At 33.1% G+C, this 23,523-nt stretch overlaps 1 protein-coding gene across 1 annotated transcript in view; it reads right to left on the minus strand.

Annotated features, from left to right (window-relative positions):
* Window positions 1-4,667: 4,667 nt before the first annotated feature.
* The window catches only part of LOC134715762 (collagen alpha-6(VI) chain-like), a 76,550-nt gene continuing 57,694 nt past the window's right edge, over window positions 4,668-23,523 (minus strand). The window contains exons 2-9 of the mRNA XM_063578186.1: window positions 16,323-16,372; window positions 15,827-15,990; window positions 14,749-14,863; window positions 10,842-10,955; window positions 8,417-8,530; window positions 7,753-8,036; window positions 6,159-6,432; window positions 4,668-5,300 (exon numbers count right to left, since the gene is read on the minus strand). Of these exons, the coding sequence (XP_063434256.1) occupies window positions 4,720-5,300; window positions 6,159-6,432; window positions 7,753-8,036; window positions 8,417-8,530; window positions 10,842-10,955; window positions 14,749-14,863; window positions 15,827-15,990; window positions 16,323-16,365 (1,689 nt within the window). The 5' untranslated portion in view covers window positions 16,366-16,372 and the 3' untranslated portion in view covers window positions 4,668-4,719. The remainder of the gene's footprint in view (window positions 5,301-6,158; window positions 6,433-7,752; window positions 8,037-8,416; window positions 8,531-10,841; window positions 10,956-14,748; window positions 14,864-15,826; window positions 15,991-16,322; window positions 16,373-23,523) is intronic.

Below are 23,523 nucleotides of genomic sequence, written 5' to 3' on the forward strand. Positions count from 1 at the left end.
ATCCAAAAATCTGAAACAATGTTACATAGTAACAGTAATTACCTGAACAGGATAATGCGTAATGTGCTGGACAAGGTGTAGAAAGGTAACACGCTTGTATTGCAGTACAAGTATGGCCCAGGCCACAATAATGCTCCCGTGCTTGTTCGTTGTGTATCTGGAGAAAACAAAAATTGTTCATTGCTTTTGAAATATCGTTTGTATATTATTTGTTCTGTTAAGATCACAACAGTTCAAGACAATAAAAAGGGAAAAGACAAATAAACTATTCAAATAAAATAAATCTGTGAGTTGTAAACTAATGTTCAATAACTACTGCAACTCTTTCAGTCGTTGATTGATTTATCTATTTATACGATGATAAAATTTACTAAATGTTTTGACTAGTTCGTGATATAAAAAAAAAACATGGTGTAACATTCCTTTCAATTAAACAGAAACCTATTTATCGTTCTTTAATATGTAACAGTATGTAAAATCTTTGTAACCATATATTACCTTCAATAATTAGATTTTAAATTTTTTTCAAAATACAAATACTATTAACTAAGATGACAAGACAATCGCGAATGAATATTTTGGGTATATGTCATTGAAATTAAATTGTACAGTTCTTTATCAAAAAGTATCGTTTCTGTCGACTTTTGTGAGAAATGTCGTGTTTCAAACGAATTTAGAGTCAGTTTTCTTTAAAAAAAAGATCCATTCATGAAATTAAAGCTCCATCAAGGTGTATCGAAATGACAATACAATTGTATGTCACTTATATCATAATTTGATACAAACCTACTGTGTTTTAATATGTATTCATCTCATTGTTAAATTAAGATTTTACCATACAACTGAATTTGTTCGATTCACAATAAAGCTCGTCTGTATTGCAGATGGGATCACTTCTTTTATTTCTTGTAGGAGCTGTGAGAAACGAGTGTGCTTCATGTCGTTGAATTTTCCACGGAGCTTGTATTTCAACATAATTCGTATTATATATTTCTACAAGGTAATCAGAATAGTGTTATTGCTAGAAGGATTTTAAAAATAATTGGCAAAACCAAAATGAATTGTGTCATAATTAAGCTGAATTTATCAATATTAACAAATTACAGATGCAAATCTAATAAAAAATCTAATAAAAAAAAATATGTTACCACCCTCTAAGGCCTAATGTTAGTTATTTTCTAAGGAATCATTTATCTTGACTTACATCTAGAAATTGACAATGAGGGTCGGTTAAAGACAAAACTTTACGACAAAAGAGATGATTTCAGCTTTCCAATTGTGAACTTTCCATTTCTAAGTAGCAACATTCCAGCAGCACCTGCATACGGGGTATATATCTCCCAATTGATACGATATTTCCGTGCTTGCATTTCCTATCATGATTTTCTTGATAGAGGGTTACTGCTCACAAGGAAGCTATTAAACCAAGAGTTCCAAATGGTGAAGTTGAAATCATCCCTTCGTAAATTTTACGGACGCCATCACGAGTTCGTTGACCGTTATGGAATAACCGTTTCACAAATGATATCGGATATGTTCCTTACGTCGTAACTACTATCCCCTTCCCTTTCATGAATTTGACCTACCGAATTAGACTATTTACCTGATTTGTAATCACATAAGCAACACGACGGAAGCCGCATGTGGAGCAGGATCTGCTTACCCTTTCGGAGCACCTGAAATCACCCCTAGTTTTTGGTGGGGTTCGTGTTGTTTATTCTTTAGTTTTCTATGTTGTGTCATGTGTACTATTGTTTTTCTGTTTGTCTTTTTCATTTTTAGCCATGGCGTTGTCAGTTTGTTTTAGATTTATAAGTTTGACTGTCCCTTTGGTATCTTTCGTCCCTCTTTTAAGCTTAATTTATAAAACACAAGATTAAAAAAAAAGATATTATTAGACCATGTAGACGTTTTATAAATATTTTGAAATAGAACTTCTGTTCATTTTTATAGTAGATTTGAATACTCATTTAAAAAACTTGTATAACTATACTTTCAAACTTAACTTACCTATCAAGATAGAAACAACTGTTAAATGTGAAATGTACATTCTATAGCTGTAAAAAAAAGACCAAAACTTCTCTATCAAAGACTTTGAGACAGATGATCTGAAGTGGATAATAGTTTTGGTTATCTTGAAAAACATAAAATAGGAAAAGTTATATACACAGAGGCAACATTTCTTACTATTTCAAACATACATTTTTTATTCGGTACAAAATTCAAAGCTTCAGCTTTATGATGAAAACACTGTAGGATTCTTTCATCCTCAAAATTGGAGAGCAATTCAATATATGAAAAGATTTAAATTCTTAATTGTATAGAATAGTACCCGACTTCCTTGTTCCTCGCCTTGAATGTGTGAAAGGTATTTAACACATACGTAAAATTTTAATTCTGTTGAATATCGTCACATAACAGAATCTCTTTAAACGTATTGGAAATTCCTATAAAATGTGGAATTAAACATAGGTCTGTTCGAAAACTCACGATTTATTCAGATCATGATGATATATAATCCGTACTTGGAATTTTCTTTATATTGATGTTGTTTAAGTGGCACTTGCGTTAATATCTGTTTGAGAGAGAAAAAATAATCACCTTATCATTCAAACTTAATAATTTTTCGTTCGGGTACGTTTTGAAATTTGGCTTTGACTTTTGAAATTGAATGTCGTCTTGGATATTGTTTTCAGATGTAATTGAGTACGATTCTTCATTTCTTTGAACATGAAAAGGTCTTCGTTTCCTTACAACCAGGAAAACGCTTATTCAAAATACACTAGGAATTGTATCCCAATGCACAAATAAAAAGGATGGCAGTTAATTAAAAACAAATGAGTCAAATATTAAGAGACATTATCATGTATACTAAGATTATAAGTAACTAAACGTGTTAACTTCTGTCATTTTAAAAAAAAACCTTATATAGGTGTTTCCGTATGACACTTTGTTACCTACATGTTGATAATAACATTTAAAGAATAAATTAGATGTTGGCATCTTCCAATCAAACACATAGACCAACAACGTTAATTTCGTGCTTAAAGAAGTATGGAATTAGGAGTAAGGAAAATACTATAAAAAGGAAATCCGAACAAATGAATGATGAAAAAAAATCAGCGGTAGTCCTTTTTTTATTCTCTCATTTTCTTTGTCAAGTTTGCATTAACCTTCATCATATTTAAAGTCGGAATTGACGTCTTTTCTTTCAAAAGTTAATAAAAATGCACTTTTTAGTTTTTGCGTTAAAGTAAAATTTACCACTGTTTCACTTTTCCGAACAAAAGCTTCGTTTGAAAAAATCAAAAAAAAATCAAACTTATTATAAATGTATCATATAGTAAGGTAACCATGTACATATTGTATCTTTCCGCATAAATTCAAAAGCTAACCATTCTTATATTTTGGTTAACACTCTTCTTGTCTATATTTTGTTTTGTATATAATTATAGTCATATTCACAAAAATGTGGATATTTTCCAAGGTCGAGCTTAAAATATTTTATTGGCTAAAACACAACTCTTCCTTGTCATTAGTATTTAATGAGTGTATCAATACAGAAAAAACGTAATTAAAAATTGAAGTTTAAATACCCGTTGAACATTTCAATAAAACTGACCTCCTTTTAAATTATTGGAAATACCTTATAAATTGTCCTTTACAATTAGATAACGTGTGAACAAACTATATAAAAATAAAATGGCACTTGCGGCCTATGTACTTTTCTTAATTAACCCTCACCAGACATGTCCCAAGATAAATATTTGAGATCCCAGGCTTATATATAAAAAACTATATACAATACCAATATTGCTGCAACATGTTAAATTTTCAGTATTTACTAGTTTTTGTGAAAGTGTTGGTAAAGGTGTTTTTATATAACATCTTTGTACAAAACTTAATTTCTGCTCCATTTTTGGGCATTATGTTTTCTGGGCTGTGCGTCTATTCGTCCGTCTATCTATTCGTTTGCCCGTTCGTTCGTTTGTTCGTCCGTTTGTCCGTCTGCCCCGATACAGGTTAAATATGTTGGTCGAGATAATTTTAAACGAAGTTGAAGTCCAATCAACTTGAAACTTGGTACACATGTTCCCTATGATATGATCTGTCTTATTTTAATGCAAAATAAGAGATTTTACCCCATTTTCAAGTGCAGATGGGGCATCTGTGAACTACATGTGGCACATTCTTGTTTTAAGTGCTATCTTTATGTACTAGCACTTGTTTTATCTCTCTGTTGTACTGCTAGTCCCCGATGGTATCGTCAGCTTAGCAGGTTAAGGTTTTCACTCCTTTAGACATGAATGACTTTGGTGGATTTGACTATTCTTTTTAAAACAAATGTATTAATTTATCTTGTGTTTCAAGAACTTCTTGTCATTCAAAGTTTTGCTTTTGGTGTTCGAGATGACTCAATAAATTGTTAAGTGTTATCTTTTTAGTCTTAATCTTTTTTAATTAAAACTCTTTTAGCATAAAAATGGTAAGTATAAACTTCAATATGTCATGATAGTCTTATATATAAAAATATGAAGATGTAGTACACTAACCACATATTAACAATGAATTTTTTAATTCTTTATGTATATCTAATGTTTCCAGAACAGTTTGTTAAATATCCTCTTTCTATTTTGCTTTTTGAGTTTGTTTCACAAGACATTGATAAAGTTACAGCATATATTTGTTCTCTAAGAAAACATAAAACAAGTAATACATTTATTGCCGAGTACTAAATATATTGTCAACACAAATATAATATTTTGTCATTGCAGTGAGTGAGTCTAATGCTCTGAAGTCGTCACCTTCTGTATAAAACACATTACTAGGATCATGCAATACTGTCTGAAAGTTTTCAATAACATTGTCGTCTGCAGCAACAACGCCATTTACTTCTATGCCATGTTCTTCAGAATACGAGACTTCTTTCTTTATTTCATCCATATCAGTCCATAGTCCATTTGAAACAATTACCACCATCTTTCTTAGTGATGTGAACTGGTTACTTATTCGTATATGTTGCAAGGCATGGCTAAGGTTTGATGATGAATGGATGTCAAGGTCAATTTGTAGCGCTGCTGCGATACGTTTATCTTTGTCACCTGACCATGTTAAAGAAAACACCTCTTCCGGTTCGTCTGAATATGAATACATGCCGATACTAGCACTTGGGTTATATGATAACATTTTGTCTATGATCTTTCGTGTGGCTGTTAGACGATCGTTGAAATTTGTTATCGTTTGGTTGCCGCTTGTATCAAGAAGAATTATTACCTGAGCATCTTCCTCCAAGTTGCAATCTGTAAAAAGATATTTACAAATTTATGTACAACGCTGTTTCAACATGTTTTGAAATGTGAGTGAACTGTGGTTTTTTTGGCAATGAGCAGTGTTCAACTTTCAAGTACAACAGACGCTGTGAATAGTAAAGGTATTCAAAAAAGCTTTAAACTGTATGTATGGTAGCAGAAGGAGTACGGTAAATATTTTAAACAGCAATTTTCTTTTCTACTTTGTTTTGTTGCATTCTCATTGAGGTTACGTTATTTTCTATATAATAGAAGTTTATACAAGTGACAGGTTTAGCTAGCTATTAAAAAACAGGATCAATTCATCATTTTCTACATAAGCAAATGTCTGTACCAAAGCAGGAATATGACAGTTGTTATTCATTCGTTTGAAGTGTTTGAGGGTTTGCCATTTGTTTGGGGATTTTTCGTTATGAATTTTCCTCTGAGTTCAGTATTTTTGCAAGTTCACCTTTAAAATAAAAGTTTTAAATAAAAGTGTGAAAAAACATATTTTGATTACTTCAATACATACGTAGCATAGAAGCGGTAAAAGAAAAAAAATCAGATTGCTGTAATTGAAAAATACCAACATGTAACGTTCTGACAGTTCTTCAAAAGAACATTAAGAGTTTTGTACCTACTCATTCAAATAAGTTCTAATATATAAATATATATTTTTAGACCCTTCTACAACGAAATTTGTTTGACATGCACACGTATAAAAATTGCGGTTTTTATCCAACGCAGACATAGGTTTGAACGTAGTTTTCAATTTAGACTCGTATATATATATATATATATACAACTCGTCTAAACATCAACCCAACAATGTTAGATCTATAATATATATATACATAATCAGAATACCTGTACAATCAGTATGAACTGTTTCTTTGAGAATCTGGTTATACATATCCTCTAGATGATTTGGACTAAAAGTATAAAACGGACTTTTTGAAATAGTCAACATCTCTGTATATGCAATCGACTGTCCGATTCCTACTGATAGAATACGTATACCCATTGATTTTATTATTTGTGCTTCGTAGAAAGCCTCATTCCTGTCTGTTGACAGACCGTCATGCATCAGGACAATGTAGCTTGTTGTACCACGTGATCCCTTGGAATAGCTTGTTATCATCTATAACAAGAATCAAATTTAAATTTATTTAACAACTTATTCAGGCCAGGTCAACAGGTGTATACAACAAAGGGGTACATATTTAAAACAAAGATTTGCTACGAATAACAGTATTATTTTTATATACTTGAGGACATTTGGTATCAAATAAAACATTGTATGAAGAGCCCTTGTTGAAATTCTATTTTGCCTTTAAAAATACACATATGGAAATGAAATTAGAGATCGTATGCGCCTTTTGCGTAGATCAACAGCACCTTTTTTTATAACAAAATTTCGGGGAATTATACACTCTTATGTAATTCAAAATATGTTTAACTTTTCATTGTTTTTGACAGGATATGTCAGTCATTGTTTTAAAACTGTAGACAACATAGCTATAAAGGCTTTAAATTTTATGATGGAACATTGAAAGGGATTGCGACGGAAAAGTGTTTTCCTTGCTATATCTTTTGGTAGATTATAAATAGAAGACTATGAATAGAAGATATGACAAAGGACAATTATTATTATTAAATTTAGGAGAAATAATGGGATTCATCATTTATGTTGGATACCAGTTTTCGTTGATTTTATGGAAACAGGTGACCCACGAATTTAAATATTTAACGATAACATATTTTCAAACAGATTGTATTCAGTCTTTATCAAAACCCACGAAATCAAATATCCATGAATAAAGGCAGCAGTAGTATCACCAAAAAATGGTATCCACAAAAATAAATGAATCGGCTTTTAACTCAAGTTAGTGGTATTTTGAGACCATTTGTGAAATTATATATGCATTTAGATCTGGTTGAACTTGATTTGTTACCCACAAAACGATATATGTGACGTTTAATGATTTTCTCATCCCAGGCATATATTACCTAAGCCGTATTTGGCATAACGTTTTGGAATCTTGGATCCTCAATGCTTTTCAACTTTGCACTTGTTTGGCTTTATATTTTTTTTTTAGATATGAACGTCACTGATGGATCTTATGTAGACGAAACGCGCGTCTGGCGTATAAAATCATAAGCCTGGTACCTTTGATAACTTATTATAATTTCAGCTATATAATCTCATTAAATAACGCGCGTTTCGTCTACATAAGACTCATCAGTGACGCTCAGATCAAAATAGTTAAAAAGCCAAATAAATACAAAGTTGAAGAGCATTTAGGATACAAAATTCCAAAAAATTGTGCCAAACATATACACAGCATTAACATATACACAGCATTAAATTTGATGACTTCGCTTGTGGTTTTTCTACAGAATTTACATCATACAATAATAAAACACTTCAAGACACATTTTTTTGAAATCTCTAGTTTACCTCACGAGCTTGTTGTAATGCCTTAGCTGTGTAAGTGGCAGCTTCCTCTCCTTTGACAGTCTTTAAAACAGCATTCATATCAGAAACCGATGTGTAGTCATCGAGATCAAATAGTACTGTGGAATTAAAGTTATAGGCTATAGCACCAATTTGGAAATCATTTGGACCAATAGGAACTTTGCTGATGAATTGATTGATAAAGTCAATGCTTTTATTAATACCATTTTTCAAGCTGTCCGATGTATCCACTACAAATACGATGTCTGCAGGACCTGGTCTACAGTCTGAAAAAGATAGATTAAAAAATGTCTCAAATGCATTTAAAAAGTTTGAAAAAATGTTACACATCCTATGACCACATTTTTTAAATTGTTTAATATCTGGTTTAGGTTATATCACATATACTAGGCAAGATCAAGACCTTATTTAATATTCGAGGACCAGATAATTTCATTTTGTGATTTTTAAAGCGCAATATAGACGCTTTCATTCATTACATTCATTGATTTTAAAAAGTGTTCAAAGATATTGAACATATATGGAATATATTGAAATCTACTGGTTAAAATGTATATTTTCAAACACTTCCACCTATACATATGCACTCGACTATCTTCAATATTTTTGTATATAGTAAATGGGGATTTTGTATTGACGATCTAACCTGTTTCACACACATATCCTTCGTATCTGCCGGTACAGTCACACGTGAAATCATTAAATAGATTGTTACACGACCCTCCATTTAAACAGGGAACAACATGGCATTCGTTAAAATCTGTAAAACAATAAAACAAAGTACATTAGGTGTGATAAAACATATTTATTTCAGACTTTAAGACGCGTTTCAGCATTTAAATATTTTCTAAAATGCCAAAATTAGTACTAAAGAACGAAACTTTTAGCACACTCCTACTTTGTTTGGCCTTTTGAACTTGTGTGATTCTAGTATCACTGTGGAGTCTTTTGTTGACGAAACGCGTGTCTGGCGTACAAAAGTTTAATCCTAGTATCTATGTTCAAGTGATTTACTAGTAACCGCTAGATTACAGACTGTAAAGTGTTTTTTTAATTCGCTGGATCCCTGCCTTGATTAAAACGCCCCTTTGATTTATCTATAGAGAAATATTATATGTAAAGGAGTAGGTCCGTTAAGAGCCCTTTTTGGCCCCAAAATATAGCAGTTTTTAAAAATTGTTAAAATGTAAACTTTTAGTTATCTATTGGATAGTAGAATGGTTATACTACATAAATAATGGCTGTTTTTGTCAATACAATGCACATATATTGAGTACTATCACCATTAAGTCATGCTAAATTACTGAAATCATCAAAATTCAAGCATTTTAGTTAAATTTTAGACGGTTTTCGTGTAAAACGAAAGTGGCCGCATTCGTGTTCATCCAAAATATTAAAATGGAAGTTGTAATTGATGATAATACATAACATATATAAAGATTGAGGATGAACACGGATGCGGCCACTTTCATTTTTGACAAAAACCATCTGAAAAGTGACATTTTTTCGCATATTTGGTAGATTTTTCATATTTTAGCTTGAATCGGATCGTTTTTTATGACTAAATGAGTTAAAATCTTTCACAAAAAATAATTGAATCAAATGAAAAAGACACTTAAGTGTTTAAAAAGTGGTCAAAATCTTTCGTCAGATGAAACTGAAATTTGAGGCCAAAATCGGTCCTTACCGGACCTACTCCTTTACAGTCTTTTACTTTGTCCCCGTTTTGAACTAATACGACTGTCATAAAGGTGAGAGGTTTAGCTAGCTATAAAACCAGGTTCATTAGAAAATGCCTGTTCCAAGTCAGGAATATGACAGTTGGTATTCATTCGTTTGATGTGTTTGGACTTTTGATTTTGCCTTTTGATTTTGGACTTTCCTTTTTGAATTTTCCTCGGAGTTCAGTATTTTTGTGTTTTTGCTTTTTATTTGTATAAAGAGACAAATCCTTCGTTCAAAACGATGAAAAAACATATCAGATACAACAACACACGATAATCATGAAAAAGTAGGCTGCCGACTTGGGACAAGCATATACAAATTTGGCGAGGTTAAATTAGTTTGATGGCGCAAAACCATCCCCCTAACCTTGGATTGGAGTGTAACAGCAAAAAGACATATAACTAACCCACAGTCATAACATGGCAGAGTATTTATACATCACAAAAATTAAAAAGACAATAAGTTGAGATCTGAGAGGACACACAGTCACTGACAGGTAGTTCAAAGCCAATAACAACATCATGCCTTTAAGACTGAAATAACAATCAGAAGATATTCAACATTCGATGGATTTTGTGTTAAGAGTTATCAAAGGTACATTTGTACCTTTGATTATAATTTATTACGCCAAACGCGCTTTTCGTCTACATAAGACTCATCAGTGACTCTCAAATCAAAATGGTTGTAAAGCCAAACAAGAACAAAGTTGAAGAGCATTCAGGACCTAAAATTCTAAAAAGTTGTGCCTAGTACAGCTGAGGTAATCTATTCCTGGAATAAGAAAATCCAATGTTTTTCAAAAAAATCAGTTTTGTGACTGGAAATTTATAAGAATGACCATATAATTGATATCAATGTCAACACCGAAGTGCTGACTACTGGGCTGGTGATACAATCGGAGACAAAACGTCCTCCAGCAGTGGCATCTACCCAGTGGTTTAAATAGTAATCAAAGGTACCAGGGTTAGTACGTCAGACGCGCGTTTCGTCTACATGCGACTCATCAGTGACGCTCAGATCAAAATAGTTGTTAAGCCAAACAAGAACAAAGTTGAAGAGCATTGAGGACCCATGATTTAAAAAGATTGTGCCAAATACGGCTAAGGTAATCTTTTCCTGGGATAAGAAAATCCTTAGTATTTCAACAATTTCAAAATTTGTTATTGGAAATTTAATAAAATGACCGTATAATTGATATTCATGTCAACAACGAAGTGATGGCTACTGGTCTGGTGATACCCTCGGGGAAGATGTCATTTAGTTTGATCTTGATGCACTGATAATGAAATCAATAGTAATACCAATTAAATCAATTTTTTAAAAGATCTAATTAAAGAAATCAATACCTTCAGCACAATCGGTTGCTGGATCCCAGCCTGGAACACATTGACAGTTATAGCTGGTACTTGTATCTTGGCACGTGGCTCCGTTATGGCATGGAAATGACAGGCACTGATCATCTGATTATACAAAATTGCTATGCAATGTAAACTTATCACACCACAAACAGAGACATTAGTTAATAATATATTGTTTGTAGTTTTGTTTTCTTTGTATGCTATACGGGTAATATACTGAGTGCCAATGAAAACGCAACACTTTTGTTTTTCAAAAAAATCTTATTATTTTTATTTTATTTATATTATAACTTTGTATAGTAAGTTTAAAATGACTTTTAAGACAATTGACGACAACTTTACGGTTGATTGAATTTTGGAACAAATGCGAAGTAAGGGTTATTTTGAACGGACATAAACCGAGTTCACCGCTTTTCAACATAAGCACCATTTTCACGATTTTGTCATTTAAAGCTTGGTAAATGTCATGAACTTTCCCGCCCTTATTGTAAGGAAACTGCAATAAACATCTGAGTAAATGCCAGGACTTTCTGACAACCAGCAACATGCAGTTTGGGGTATGATATAATTAAGCCTTTCACTGCATACAATTACGAGAAGACTGAAATTGTAGCCTCAATAATAACCCCAATCATCCACAAATTAAACCAAAAATGGATCCTGTAATTATAAGCGACATCCCGGGGTACAAAAAGCAAGAAACTCTCAGCCAGACCGATTCATTTGGTCTTAAACATATTTGATATTGACTCTGATGGGTGTACAAAGGTCACGAGAGTTCAATGGTGGCCACGGTAGATTCTTTGGAGCAATTTCAGTAAAGCACCATTTGCGCAGAAATTGTTAAAGAGCACCAAAGTCTTTCCTTAGTGACATCTAAACGGCCGTTAGGCGTAAATATCGAATTCTGCAGACCAAAAATCATTCATTGTGTACCAAAAACCGGCAGTGGTGATTACATAGACATTTGGCACCCATCTTGGCCAAAAGTCATGTGTTTCGCCCGATTTTGGTCCGATCGAGCTAATTTTGCATCCGATTGGACATGGTTTAGACGATGAAAACCACCACCAATATCATACAGTCAGCTTGAGTTTGATATGCGGGACAAGTGGGACAACATTCCTTGGGATCACATTGAACGTCCGGGATGATTAATTTCACAGCGCTGTTGAGATTGCGCTGCACAACGGGATTGTAACATGTTTTGTTAGGACTGTGAGTTGATGATTCGACATTGAATGTTTCGTTTAGATGACCTTAGCCGTATTTGGCACAATTTTTTGGAATTTTGGGTCGTCAATGCTCTTCAACTTTGTATTTGTTTGGCTTTTTAACTTTTTTGATCTGAGCGTCACTGATGAGTCTTATGTAGATGAAACGCGCGTCTGGCGTATAAAATTATAATCCTGGTACTTTTGATAACTATTTACACCACTGGGTCGATGCCACTGCTGGTGGACGTTTCGTCCCCGAGAGTATCACCAGCCCAGTAGTCAGCACTTCGGTGTTGACATGAATATCAATTATATAGTCATATTATAAATTTTCTGTTGATAAAACTTTGAACTTTACGAAAAACTAAGGATTTTCTTACCCCAGGAGTAGATGACCTTAGCCGTATTTGGCACACATTTTTGGAATTTTGGGTCGTCAATGCTCTTCAACTTTGTATTTGTTTGGCTTTTTAACTATTTTGATCTGAGCGTCACTGATGAGTCTTATGTAGACGAAACGCGCGTCTGGCGTATAAAATTATAATCCTGGTACTTTTGATAACTATTTACACCACTGGGTCGATGCCACTGCTGGTGGACGTTTCGTCCCCGAGGGTATCACCAGCCCAGTAGTCAGCACTTCGGTGTTGACATGAATATCAATTATATAGTCATATTATAAATTTTCTGTTGATAAAACTTTGAACTTTTCGAAAAACTAAGGATTTTCTTACCCCAGGAGTAGATGACCTTAGCCGTATTTTGCACAATTTTTTGGAATTTTGGGTCGTCAATGCTCTTCAACTTTGTATTTGTTTGGCTTTTTAACTATTTTGATCTGAGCGTCACTGATGAGTCTTATGTAGACGAAACGCGCGTCTGGCGTATAAAATTACAATCCTGGTACTTTTGATAACTATTTACACCACTGGGTCGATGCCACTGCTGGTGGACGTTTCGTCCCCGATGGTATCACCAGTCCAGTAGTCAGCACTTCGGTGTTGACATGAATATCAATTATATAGTCATATTATAAATTTTCTGTTGATAAAACTTTGAACTTTACGAAAAACTAAGGATTTTCTTACCCCAGGAGTAGATGACCTTAGCCGTATTTGGCACAAATTTTTGGAATTTTGGGTCGTCAATGCTCTTCAACTTTGTATTTGTTTGGCTTTTTAACTATTTTGATCTGAGCGTCACTGATGAGTCTTATATAGACGAAACGCGCGTCTGGCGTATAAAATTATAATCCTGGTACTTTTGATAACTATTTACACCACTGGGTCGATGCCACTGCTCGTGGACGTTTCGTCCCCGAGGGTATCACCAGCCCAGTAGTCAGCACTTCGGTGTTGACATGAATATCAATTATATAGTCATATTATAAATTTTCTGTTGATAAAACTTTGAACTTTTCGAAAAACTAAGGCTTTTTTTACCCCAGGAGAAGATGACCTTAGCCGTATTTGGCACAAATTTTTGGAATTTTGGGTCGTCAATGCTCTTCAACTTTGTATTTGTTTGGCTTTTTAACTATTTTGATCTGAGCGTCACTGATGAGTCTTTTGAAGACGAAACGCGCGTCTGGCGTATAAAATTATAATCCTGGTACTTTTGATAACTATTTACACCACTGGGTCGATGCCACTGCTCGTGGACGTTTCGTCCCCGAGGGTATCACTAGCCCAGTAGTCAGCACTTCGGTGTTGACATGAATATCAATTATATATTCATATTATAAATTTTCTGTTGATAAAACTTTGAACTTTTCGAAAAACTAAGGATTTTCTTTCCCCAGGAGTAGATGACCTTAGCCGTAATTGGCACAAATTTTTGGAATTTTGGGTCGTCAATGCTCTTCAACTTTGTATTTGTTTGGCTTTTTAACTATTTTGATCTGAGCGTCACTGATGAGTCTTATGTAGACGAAACGCGCGTCTGGCGTATAAAATTATAATCCTGGTACTTTTGATAACTATTTACACCACTGGGTCGATGCCACTGCTCGTGGACGTTTCGTCCCCGAGGGTATCACTAGCCCAGTAGTCAGCACTTCGGTGTTGACATGAATATCAATTATATAGTCATATTATAAATTTTCTGTTGATAAAACTTTGAACTTTTCGAAAAACTAAGGATTGATTTTCTTACGCCAGGAGTAGATGACCTTAGCCGTATTTGACACAATTTTTTGGAATTTTGGGTCGTCAATGCTCTTCAACTTTGTATTTGTTTGGCTTTTTAACTATTTTGATCTGAGCGTCACTGATGAGTCTTATGTAGACGAAACGCGCGTCTGGCGTATAAAATTATAATCCTGGTACTTTTGATAACTATTTACCTATAGCGTCTGAAAGATGACAATGAAACATCATCCCAATCATTCCTTTTACTATAAAGGTAGAAGAAAATGTGGTATGATTGCAAATAAACAACCCTTTATCCAAGTCACAATTTGTTAAAGTAAACTATTGTAGGTCAAAGAACGGTCTTCAACAATGGGCCTTGGCTCACACCGAAAAACAAGCTATCAAGGGCCCCAAAAATAACTGCTGTAAAACTATTCAAACGGGAAAATCAACAGTCTAATGTTTTAAAAAACAGAGAGAAACGAGAAATATGTCTCTTATAAAATTATTTTTTTTAAAACTTAGTCCTATGCATTTTTAATTTACCTGTACAGCCTAATGTGTAATGTGCTGGACAGGGTGTAGCTAGGTAACAAGCTTGTGTTGCAGTACATGTATGACCCATGCCACAATAATGCTCCCGAGTCTGTTCGTTGTGCATCTGAAATTAATTGTTTTTGGTATATACTAGGTTAAGTATTACACGAAAAAATAGAAAAGTGTAGAATTGATACTAGTAAAAGTATTAAAACAAGTTATATTAGACTAAAACAATTACATTATCACAACAGCTGTTTATCCACCAATTCAGACAATTTGAAACGAAAATTGCAAATGTTTAGATTACAAGCTTTTGCACTATTGGAGACATCGTTTCCAAGTTCTTATTAAGTTGTATCTGTATTCAAAGTACATTGTAGTTTTACTTCCGGATCGGTTAAAAAAACATCTTTCTTTAACGAAGTTAGCGAAATTTTACCAGATTTTTGCAGTTTTGAGCCATATTATATTATTGTGAGTATAATTTATCAGAAGTATGCAATATTAGTGTGAAAGTATCATGCACCATCATGAAGTCGTGATACTTTGATTAATGTACCTGGTTTTTTTTTAAAGAGCATGTTGATTTGTTTCTGTCCGTAAAACTTGTTTTTGTTTATTAATTTGTCATAGTAAGTGTCTTCACTCTTCTCGTATGAATTGCTTCCCATTTTGTTATTGTGGAAACTTTAGTACCTTACTATATTGTATAGGTTTTACTCATTATTGATGGTTGTACGGTTCAATATTTCGAGTTATAATCAGTTTTAACATCCTTTTGAAGTCTGTAGGAAATGTCAGGAGATATGTTCTCCTGAAACCCGTAGAACAGTTCATGACATAAACAGCTCTAACGGGAACCGATCCTAAAAAAAAGTAGCCGTGGTGTTAAATAGATTCAGGGATATTTGTCCGATGTCTTTGTGGTTTGCGATTCACCAACGTGTCACCAATTATACTTGTTCTGCAGCCATTTAGTGTGTCTTCGAGGAAGATATAATTTAGTTACTATTTGATATTATCATTTCTTAATTTTGTTTCATTATATCAAGTATTTTTTCAGATATTTATTGTATGTGTTTACCATACAATTGGCTTTGTTTTCTGCAGCTTCACAATAATGCTCGTCTTCATTGCAAGCGGGATCACTTCTTTTGTTTTTAGTTGGAGCTTTGAGGAACGAGTGTGCTTCGCGACTTTGTATTTTCCATGGAGCTTCTACTTCTGCATAGTGTGTGTTAGCAAATTCTACAAAATGAACATTTGTTCAGTGTTAGATTTAGAAAGAGGGTGGCCTTTAAAATCAAATTGCATTTCAAATGATTTTGTTCGCTTTTTCATTACCCAAAATGTATTTATTATAGCCGTTTAAAACATTTAATCAAAACGCGCTACAAGAAATTAAAACATTTCTTGTTCTCTCTGTTGTTTCCTTGTAGTATTTATCCCCTCTAAATTATGAAATTAAATATGTATTCGAAATCTTCCTTTATACGTTACTTCTTAGTATTGAATGAAACACTATTAAGGATTTAAAGAACAAATGGTATAATCGTTATAATTTTTTGCAGCTAACTTACCTATTAAAGACAAGACTACGACAATATATGAAATGTACATCATGCTACTTCTGAAAAGAGAGTAGATAATATTCTCTATACATAATTATGTCTGCAGTAGATAACGATTCCCTTCATTGTATGATAAGGATAACACCAGAAATATTTGCCTTTTTATTTTTTGGGACTCGAAGCAAGCAAATAGTTATATAGCAAGTCATACAAACTAACAAATAGAATCAGAAGCAGCTTGAGTTGTCTAATAATTTTTCATTCTGTAGTGTAGTGACAATTTCAAAATATTAACAAAAAAAATCTGGGTAACAATGTCCATTCTTTATTTTATATGCATGCAGTATATACAGTTCGTAAGTTACAGTCGCATTAATTCAGCAGTGCTAACTGAGATTATACTGGTAAATCTATTTTCGGTGGATTTGTATTTTTCATATGGATTGTTTGAGAGTTTTACAGCAAAACTTTATCAGATGGTTCTTAATTTAAGTTTTTGCTTTTCAAAGTTTGGTTGCTGAATAGCAACATCATCCTATCTATTGTGTAACGTTTCCTCAATGCTTTGGGAATAGAGTTTGCGAACCACTCATTGAACAATCCTTCCAACATAGTTAAAAATGTCCATGTGTGAATGACATGTTTCAAGGAAAATTTTTCAATATCTTTAAGTCTACAACTTTTATATTTACATCAGGGAGCAGTAACATATTGCATGCAAAATACTTTATAATGGTCTAAAAACTCAGATCTGTTTAAGCTTATCACAAAAAAACAAGATAGTTGAGGGAAATAAACCGACTTTTAAATGGGAAATCTGTAAATCACTACCCCCCTTTCCTTCGTAAGTGGTCGTTTTATAATATATATTATTTTTTTGTCATTTAAGGAATTTAGAAGGGATCAAGGATCGTCCCATGCTATTCATTACATTTGTAGATTGAGAGCTCGACATATTGAATGTATTGTAGTCTACTATTGATGAACACCGCACGTGTAGATGTCTTTTTTATGTTTTTTTAAAACGATGAACTGGTAGAGAGAAAACTTACCTTGCCTCTGATTTGGTAAATAATCTTCTTTTGACTATTATTTCACAATCTAATTTTCTTATTTAAATGGTTATATAATTGTGATTAGATGCCATGATGCTACTTCCTTGTAAAATATATTGTCTTTACAAATATTTAATTAATAGAAAAATTCAATGAAATTGAATAATCGTTAAATCTCTTTTAAAATAGGAAAACCTTTAAACATATTTGAAATCCCGACAGTCTATTGTACATGTTGTACGTATCTATACAATACTTAATTAAAACAACATTTGAAATACCTTAACAAACTTATATGTCAATAAGCATATCTTATATTTTTGTTTATAAAATCTGCAGATATTTTGGATGATGGTAGAATGTTATTTTTTTTATAAAATATCTCACGAGATTTAGATTCAACCCAATCTTTTTAGTTTTTATAAATATTCCTCAACATGATTCAAACTTTTCATTTTATTGTTAATGTTTTTGGATACTATAATTGAAATAAATTGCATTTGAAATAGTTTTATACGCTTATTCATTACCCAAAATGTATTGAATTTATACAATATGCGTATAGTGTCTTGAAATATGATTTTTTTTTCTATGAGGCTTAGAAACGGGGGAAATGCGAGGTTCTACCGAGCGTTTCGTTCCCTTTTTGGGTACCATTTTGGGTTATTTCCCTATGATCAAAGTCCAGACTGTAAGGCATAGACATTTTAATGAATTAAACAGGGAAAATGAAGTTAATTAATAACATTTAATAAACATGGTATATATAAATTACCAATTTGAAGACATAACAAGTTTAAATTCTTAAAAGTTTGACCATTGTTACTACACGTTGTCATGGTTGTGACGTGACGTTGTTGATGAAATACAGTAGTTCCGATAAGCAGGCGGGACTTAAAGGTTAGTTGAGGTCATTGACGTATAAAGCTTACGTGTATATGTATAGCTTTATCTGTATAGTAAAATAGCTGATTGCAGTATAAATAGCCGTTATAAACATTCAATCAAAATGCGCTACAAAAATTTAAACATTTCAAACTCTCTCTTTTGTTTTCTTGTAGTGTTTATCCCCTCAACATTGAGAAATCAGATATGTATTGGAAATCTTTTTTTATACGTAACTACTTTTTATCAAATAAAAACACTATTAAAGATATACACTTATGTTCTAATTCGTAACCTCAACCGAACATAACACATTTATCAATATAATACGAAACTCTCATATGGGAGTAGCCACTTGCAAAAGTCAAGTACATTTTTTTTCAGGTAATAAGTACACGTAATTCATTTTATATCAATGAGAATTACGAAAATTGTCTTGTTTCTAACTAGCACTGCAACGTCAATATTTGCGACTCTTCTTGGACAATCAACCTGTAAATAAATAATTTTCATAATTATTTATTTGGAAAAAAGCATCTAGAGCACTTGACTGCAATGACTCGACTTTAATTACTATCAAACCACCCGTGTATGAAATTCTTCCCGCATACTTTATATATCCAATCAAACAGACTTTTCTATAAATGATCATAAATAGCATAAATACATGTTCCTAAACTAGCATCAATATATGTACAACTTTGATAAATATGAAAATGGTAGCGTCGTTATTATGTTTGGCAGCTAACGTACCTATCAAAGACAAGACTACGAAAATATGTAAAATATATATCGTGCTTGCGCTTCTTCTGAAAAGAGGGTAGATAATCTTCTCTTTACATAAATATGTCTGCAGTAGATAACGATTTCATTTATCGTATAATAACGATAACACGAGAAATATGTGCCTTTTTTTCTTTTTTGGGGACTCCAAGCAGACAAATAGTTATATAGCAAGACATACAAACTAACCACTTGAATCAGAAGTAGCTTGATTTGTCTAATAATTTTCTACTCTGTATTATAGTGACAATTTCAAAATGTTAACTACAAGTAGAGTGTTGTTTTCTTGTAACTCATTAAAACTCCTTTTACCATAAAATGTTACCTTTTGTGAAAATTAGAAATGGACACATTGTCTTCATGAACAAAAGAAAGAAAAAACTGTTCCTTGTAGAAAGAACATAGATTATGGAGAATAAAGTAATAACAATATTGGATACAAAAGGTAAACAAATAAGGTGCAAGTTCCGGTGTAAATGGTAACAGTAAAATTTAAGTCGGATAAGGTGATATAACAACTGAGACAACATTCGGAACTGTGGTTATGACAATTGGTTGAAAATGAAGTCAATAAAACCATCATATATACCAGGATTCAAATTTTGCATTTGCACCAGACGCGCGTTTCGTTTTCAAACGACTCATTAATGACGTTTGAATAAAAAAAAAGTACAAAAGGAATAAAAAGTACGAAGTTGTGGAGCATTAAATCCAAAAATTTCTGAAAGTTTTGTCAAATACAGCTCAGGTAATCTATTCATGAGGTAGAAAAAGCCTTAATTGTCCGGTTATTAAAAATTGCATATTTTGGCTTATATATTGATTCACTTATAGGGTCTTTGCATCTGAACTAAACACATTTATTATTTTTAAACACAGTTGTTGGCATGACACGGGTTATGTTCTTCTCATATATTTTATTAAAGTATGATACTAAACACATAACGGGAGAGATTGTGCTTGATATTCATATGATGAAGACATAATCTTTCAATCAGTTTAATTGAGGTCTGAAGCTGGCATCTCAGTTAACAGGTAGCTATTTATGTATTATTGTCATTTTATTTATTTTCTTTTGTTACATCTTTTGACATCGGACTCGGACTACTCTTGAACTGAATTGTAATGTGCGTATCGTTATGCGTTTACTTTTCTCATTGGCTAGAGATATAGGGGAGGGTTGAGATCTCATAAACATGTTTAACCCCGCCTCTTTTTTTGCGCCTGTCCCAAGTCAGGAGCCTCTGGCCTTTGTTACTCTTGTATAATTTTTAATTTTAGTTTCTTGTGTATAATACGGAGATTAGTATGACGTCCATTACACATTTTTAGGGGCCAGCTGAAAGACACCTACGGGTGCGGGAATTCTCACTACATTGAGAACCCATTAGTGGCCTTCGGCTGTTGTCTCCTCTATGGTCGGGTTGTTGTCGCTTTGACATATTCCCCATTTTCTTTCTCAATTTTAATAATATTTCAAAAAGTCAAAGTTTTGTAAAAAGGGAACGATAACTATGGAAAATTTACTCTTCTTACGAAAAGGTCGAGAATAATAACACATAACGGTGACGGTACTGATCAAAAGTTATTTCTTTACAACAATTGTACTTTTTAAAAAGAACACTATGTTTTGTGTTCAGTAAATAGTAAATTAAAAATAGGCATCATGATTATAATTACACACGCCAGACGCGCGTTTCGTCTACATAAGAATCATCAGTGACGATCATAGCAAAATATTTATAAAGCCAATCAAAAACAAAGTTGAGAAGCATTAAGGATCCAAAATTCCAAAAAAGTTGTGCCAAATACGGCTAAGGTAATCCAAGCTTGGGATAAGAAAATCCTTAGTTTTTTCGAAATGTATCGAGAAAATTACAAAAGAGGCCTAGTCCTTAGTATGTTGCAATTTCTCAAAATATACTTATTTTTTACATCTAAATTGTTGAGTTCACTGGTCTGCTCTTGTCACGTGAAGATTCGGTAAAGACATATTGTCTTTTCGCGTATATAATAATTTGTCTGTGCATACTGCTAAATTTAAAATAGTTTTTTTTCTAAATGAGTTATCTTTTCACTCTTTTTTGTACAATTTTAAAAAAATGTGGCCTCGATTATTGTACTTAAATTTGCAGTCACCTCGATTTGTTTGAACTGTTCTATCGTTTATATCTTTTTTATTTCTACAGGAATACTGTTCCAAAGAATTGTACCTGAATAGTGAGTGTCTTTTTTTCATATGCTATGGAAAGACAATTACATGTATAGTCCGATGAACGCTATGATTATCTTGCATTGACATTTCAGTTATTGTTTAATAATTGACAAAGATAATCAGGTGCCATACTATTTACACACTTATACATTAAGACTCCTTTATGATATATGATTCTTTTTTGAAAAGGTCACCATCCTGATTGTTTGACTAAAGTTTTGAACGGTGTCTCATATGCTTTGTTTAGAATTATTCTGGCTGCCTTTTTTGTAATTGTAACATTTTTTCCATATCAAGATAACTTGTTTATGTCCATATTGTACATAACTAATCAAAGAGAGAAAGTAAATATCCGTTTTAAATTAACATAAACCTTTTTGTTGAATATAATGCTTCAACCGATCGCGATTTAGTAAACCTAGTCTAGTTGAAATTACAGTGCATACTTTGTTTATTTGTAGATTCCATGAAAGACACCCATCGATTATAATTCCAAGTGATTCTCTCCTTGGTTGACATTTGCTTGCTTTACATCAAGTTACAAACTTAAATTTCAAATCGTATCGCATGCTTGAAATATATTTTTCATACCACGTAAAGATACTAAGGATGCGGTTTAAGACTCGGTCAAACCTTACCGGATAGCACTAACGGATGCCGAACGGATGAAAATAACAGTTGTCCGTTGACAAAATTGTTATCCGTTGGGAGTCCGTTGATGTACTGACCGAATAAAACGGACGTGTAACGGATGGCTAACGGATACACACCGGATATGCAATATACGAGAAACGGAAACGTACCGGACAGAACGGATGTCGAACGTTCATCCAACGGACGAGTACCGCATGAAACGGACACCTAACGGAAGCGTACCGGATAAAACGGATGAACAATATATACGGAAAATTAAAGGTTACAGTAATAATACATGTACAATGTATATATATTCAAAATGTTTAGGTGTAACTGGTTTTGGTTTATTCCTCAAAATACCGCAGAAGGTCAGTGTTTGACCTGAATAAGAGCTGCTTGTGTGTGAGGAATCGCCGTTACTCTAAGGTCGATTATAAATAATAAGAATTAATGATCCTTAAGAAACCTGACATACCAATAATTGGCATTTCTGACGCGAAATTTTCAATTGGCATTTATCCGTTTCAGATCTGTTCATCGTCCGTTTTATCCGTTATACATCCGATAGAAGTCTGTTTCTCATTCGTTCAGCATACGTTTTATTCGTTAAACGTCCGTTAGAAGTCCGTTGGTGAATTTATCTTCCAGAGGTAGCAATAAACAGTTTTGCACTCATACATTTTACCATCCCCTTTTCATTGCTTTCTTGCAATATCAAGCTTACTATTTGTGTCATATATGGGCATATGTATGTAATCAGAATCTTCCATAGATTTTATATCCAGTATATAAAATGGTAAAATATAATTTCTGTTGGGTGTATCCATGGCAACAATCTGCATTTATTTGTTATAAAATATTGCAAAAAGGGGGGAAAGATGTCAAATATTTCCCCAAAATTTGACTAAAAGTAGAATTTCAATCGCTTGAAGTAATACTTTTTCTGAAACTGTGTTCATATATCATTCAGCAAATCCAATGAAAAGCATATGTCTTTCATCTCATTTTTTTGTAAAATTGCGTCAAAAACTTCGTGTAGAAAAAAAGTGTTGGTAAACATTACATTAATTTCTGGAGCGATTACCGGTCTAGCTATGAAAATACGGATTGTCAAACAGAAAACAGCCCATTAAACATGTAAAAAATAATCTTGATGCTCTTATAAACCATCTTCTAAGGCTAAATTAGCACTCAGCTGTCTAAAAATGAATTTTATTACACAATAACTCTCCTATTTGAAAAATCCACAGGGGCCAAAATGCGAAACTAAACTCCTAACTGTGTATTGCTACCAGACCTCAAACGAATGTATAACGGACACGTAACAGATACAAAACGGAAGCGAAACGGACTAGTACCGTACAAAACGGACGCCTAACGGACGTTCAACGGACATTTTATCCGTTGGACGTCCGTTCACAGTTTGGACATGCTCAAAATGTTCCACTGGACAGAACAAACGTCGACGGATAAAACGTACGCTTAACGGACATGCAACAGATATGAACGGACGTTTAGTGGATGACAAAGGACGTCTAACGGACATAAAAGGATTCGGAAAAAAATCCATTAGGCGTCCGTTCGAGCTATCCGGTAAGGTGTGACCGAGGCTTAAATACAGAATAAATTTTAAGAG

Source organism: Mytilus trossulus, chromosome 4 (assembly GCF_036588685.1).
Source record: "Mytilus trossulus isolate FHL-02 chromosome 4, PNRI_Mtr1.1.1.hap1, whole genome shotgun sequence".
Lineage (NCBI taxonomy): Eukaryota > Metazoa > Mollusca > Bivalvia > Mytilida > Mytilidae > Mytilus > Mytilus trossulus.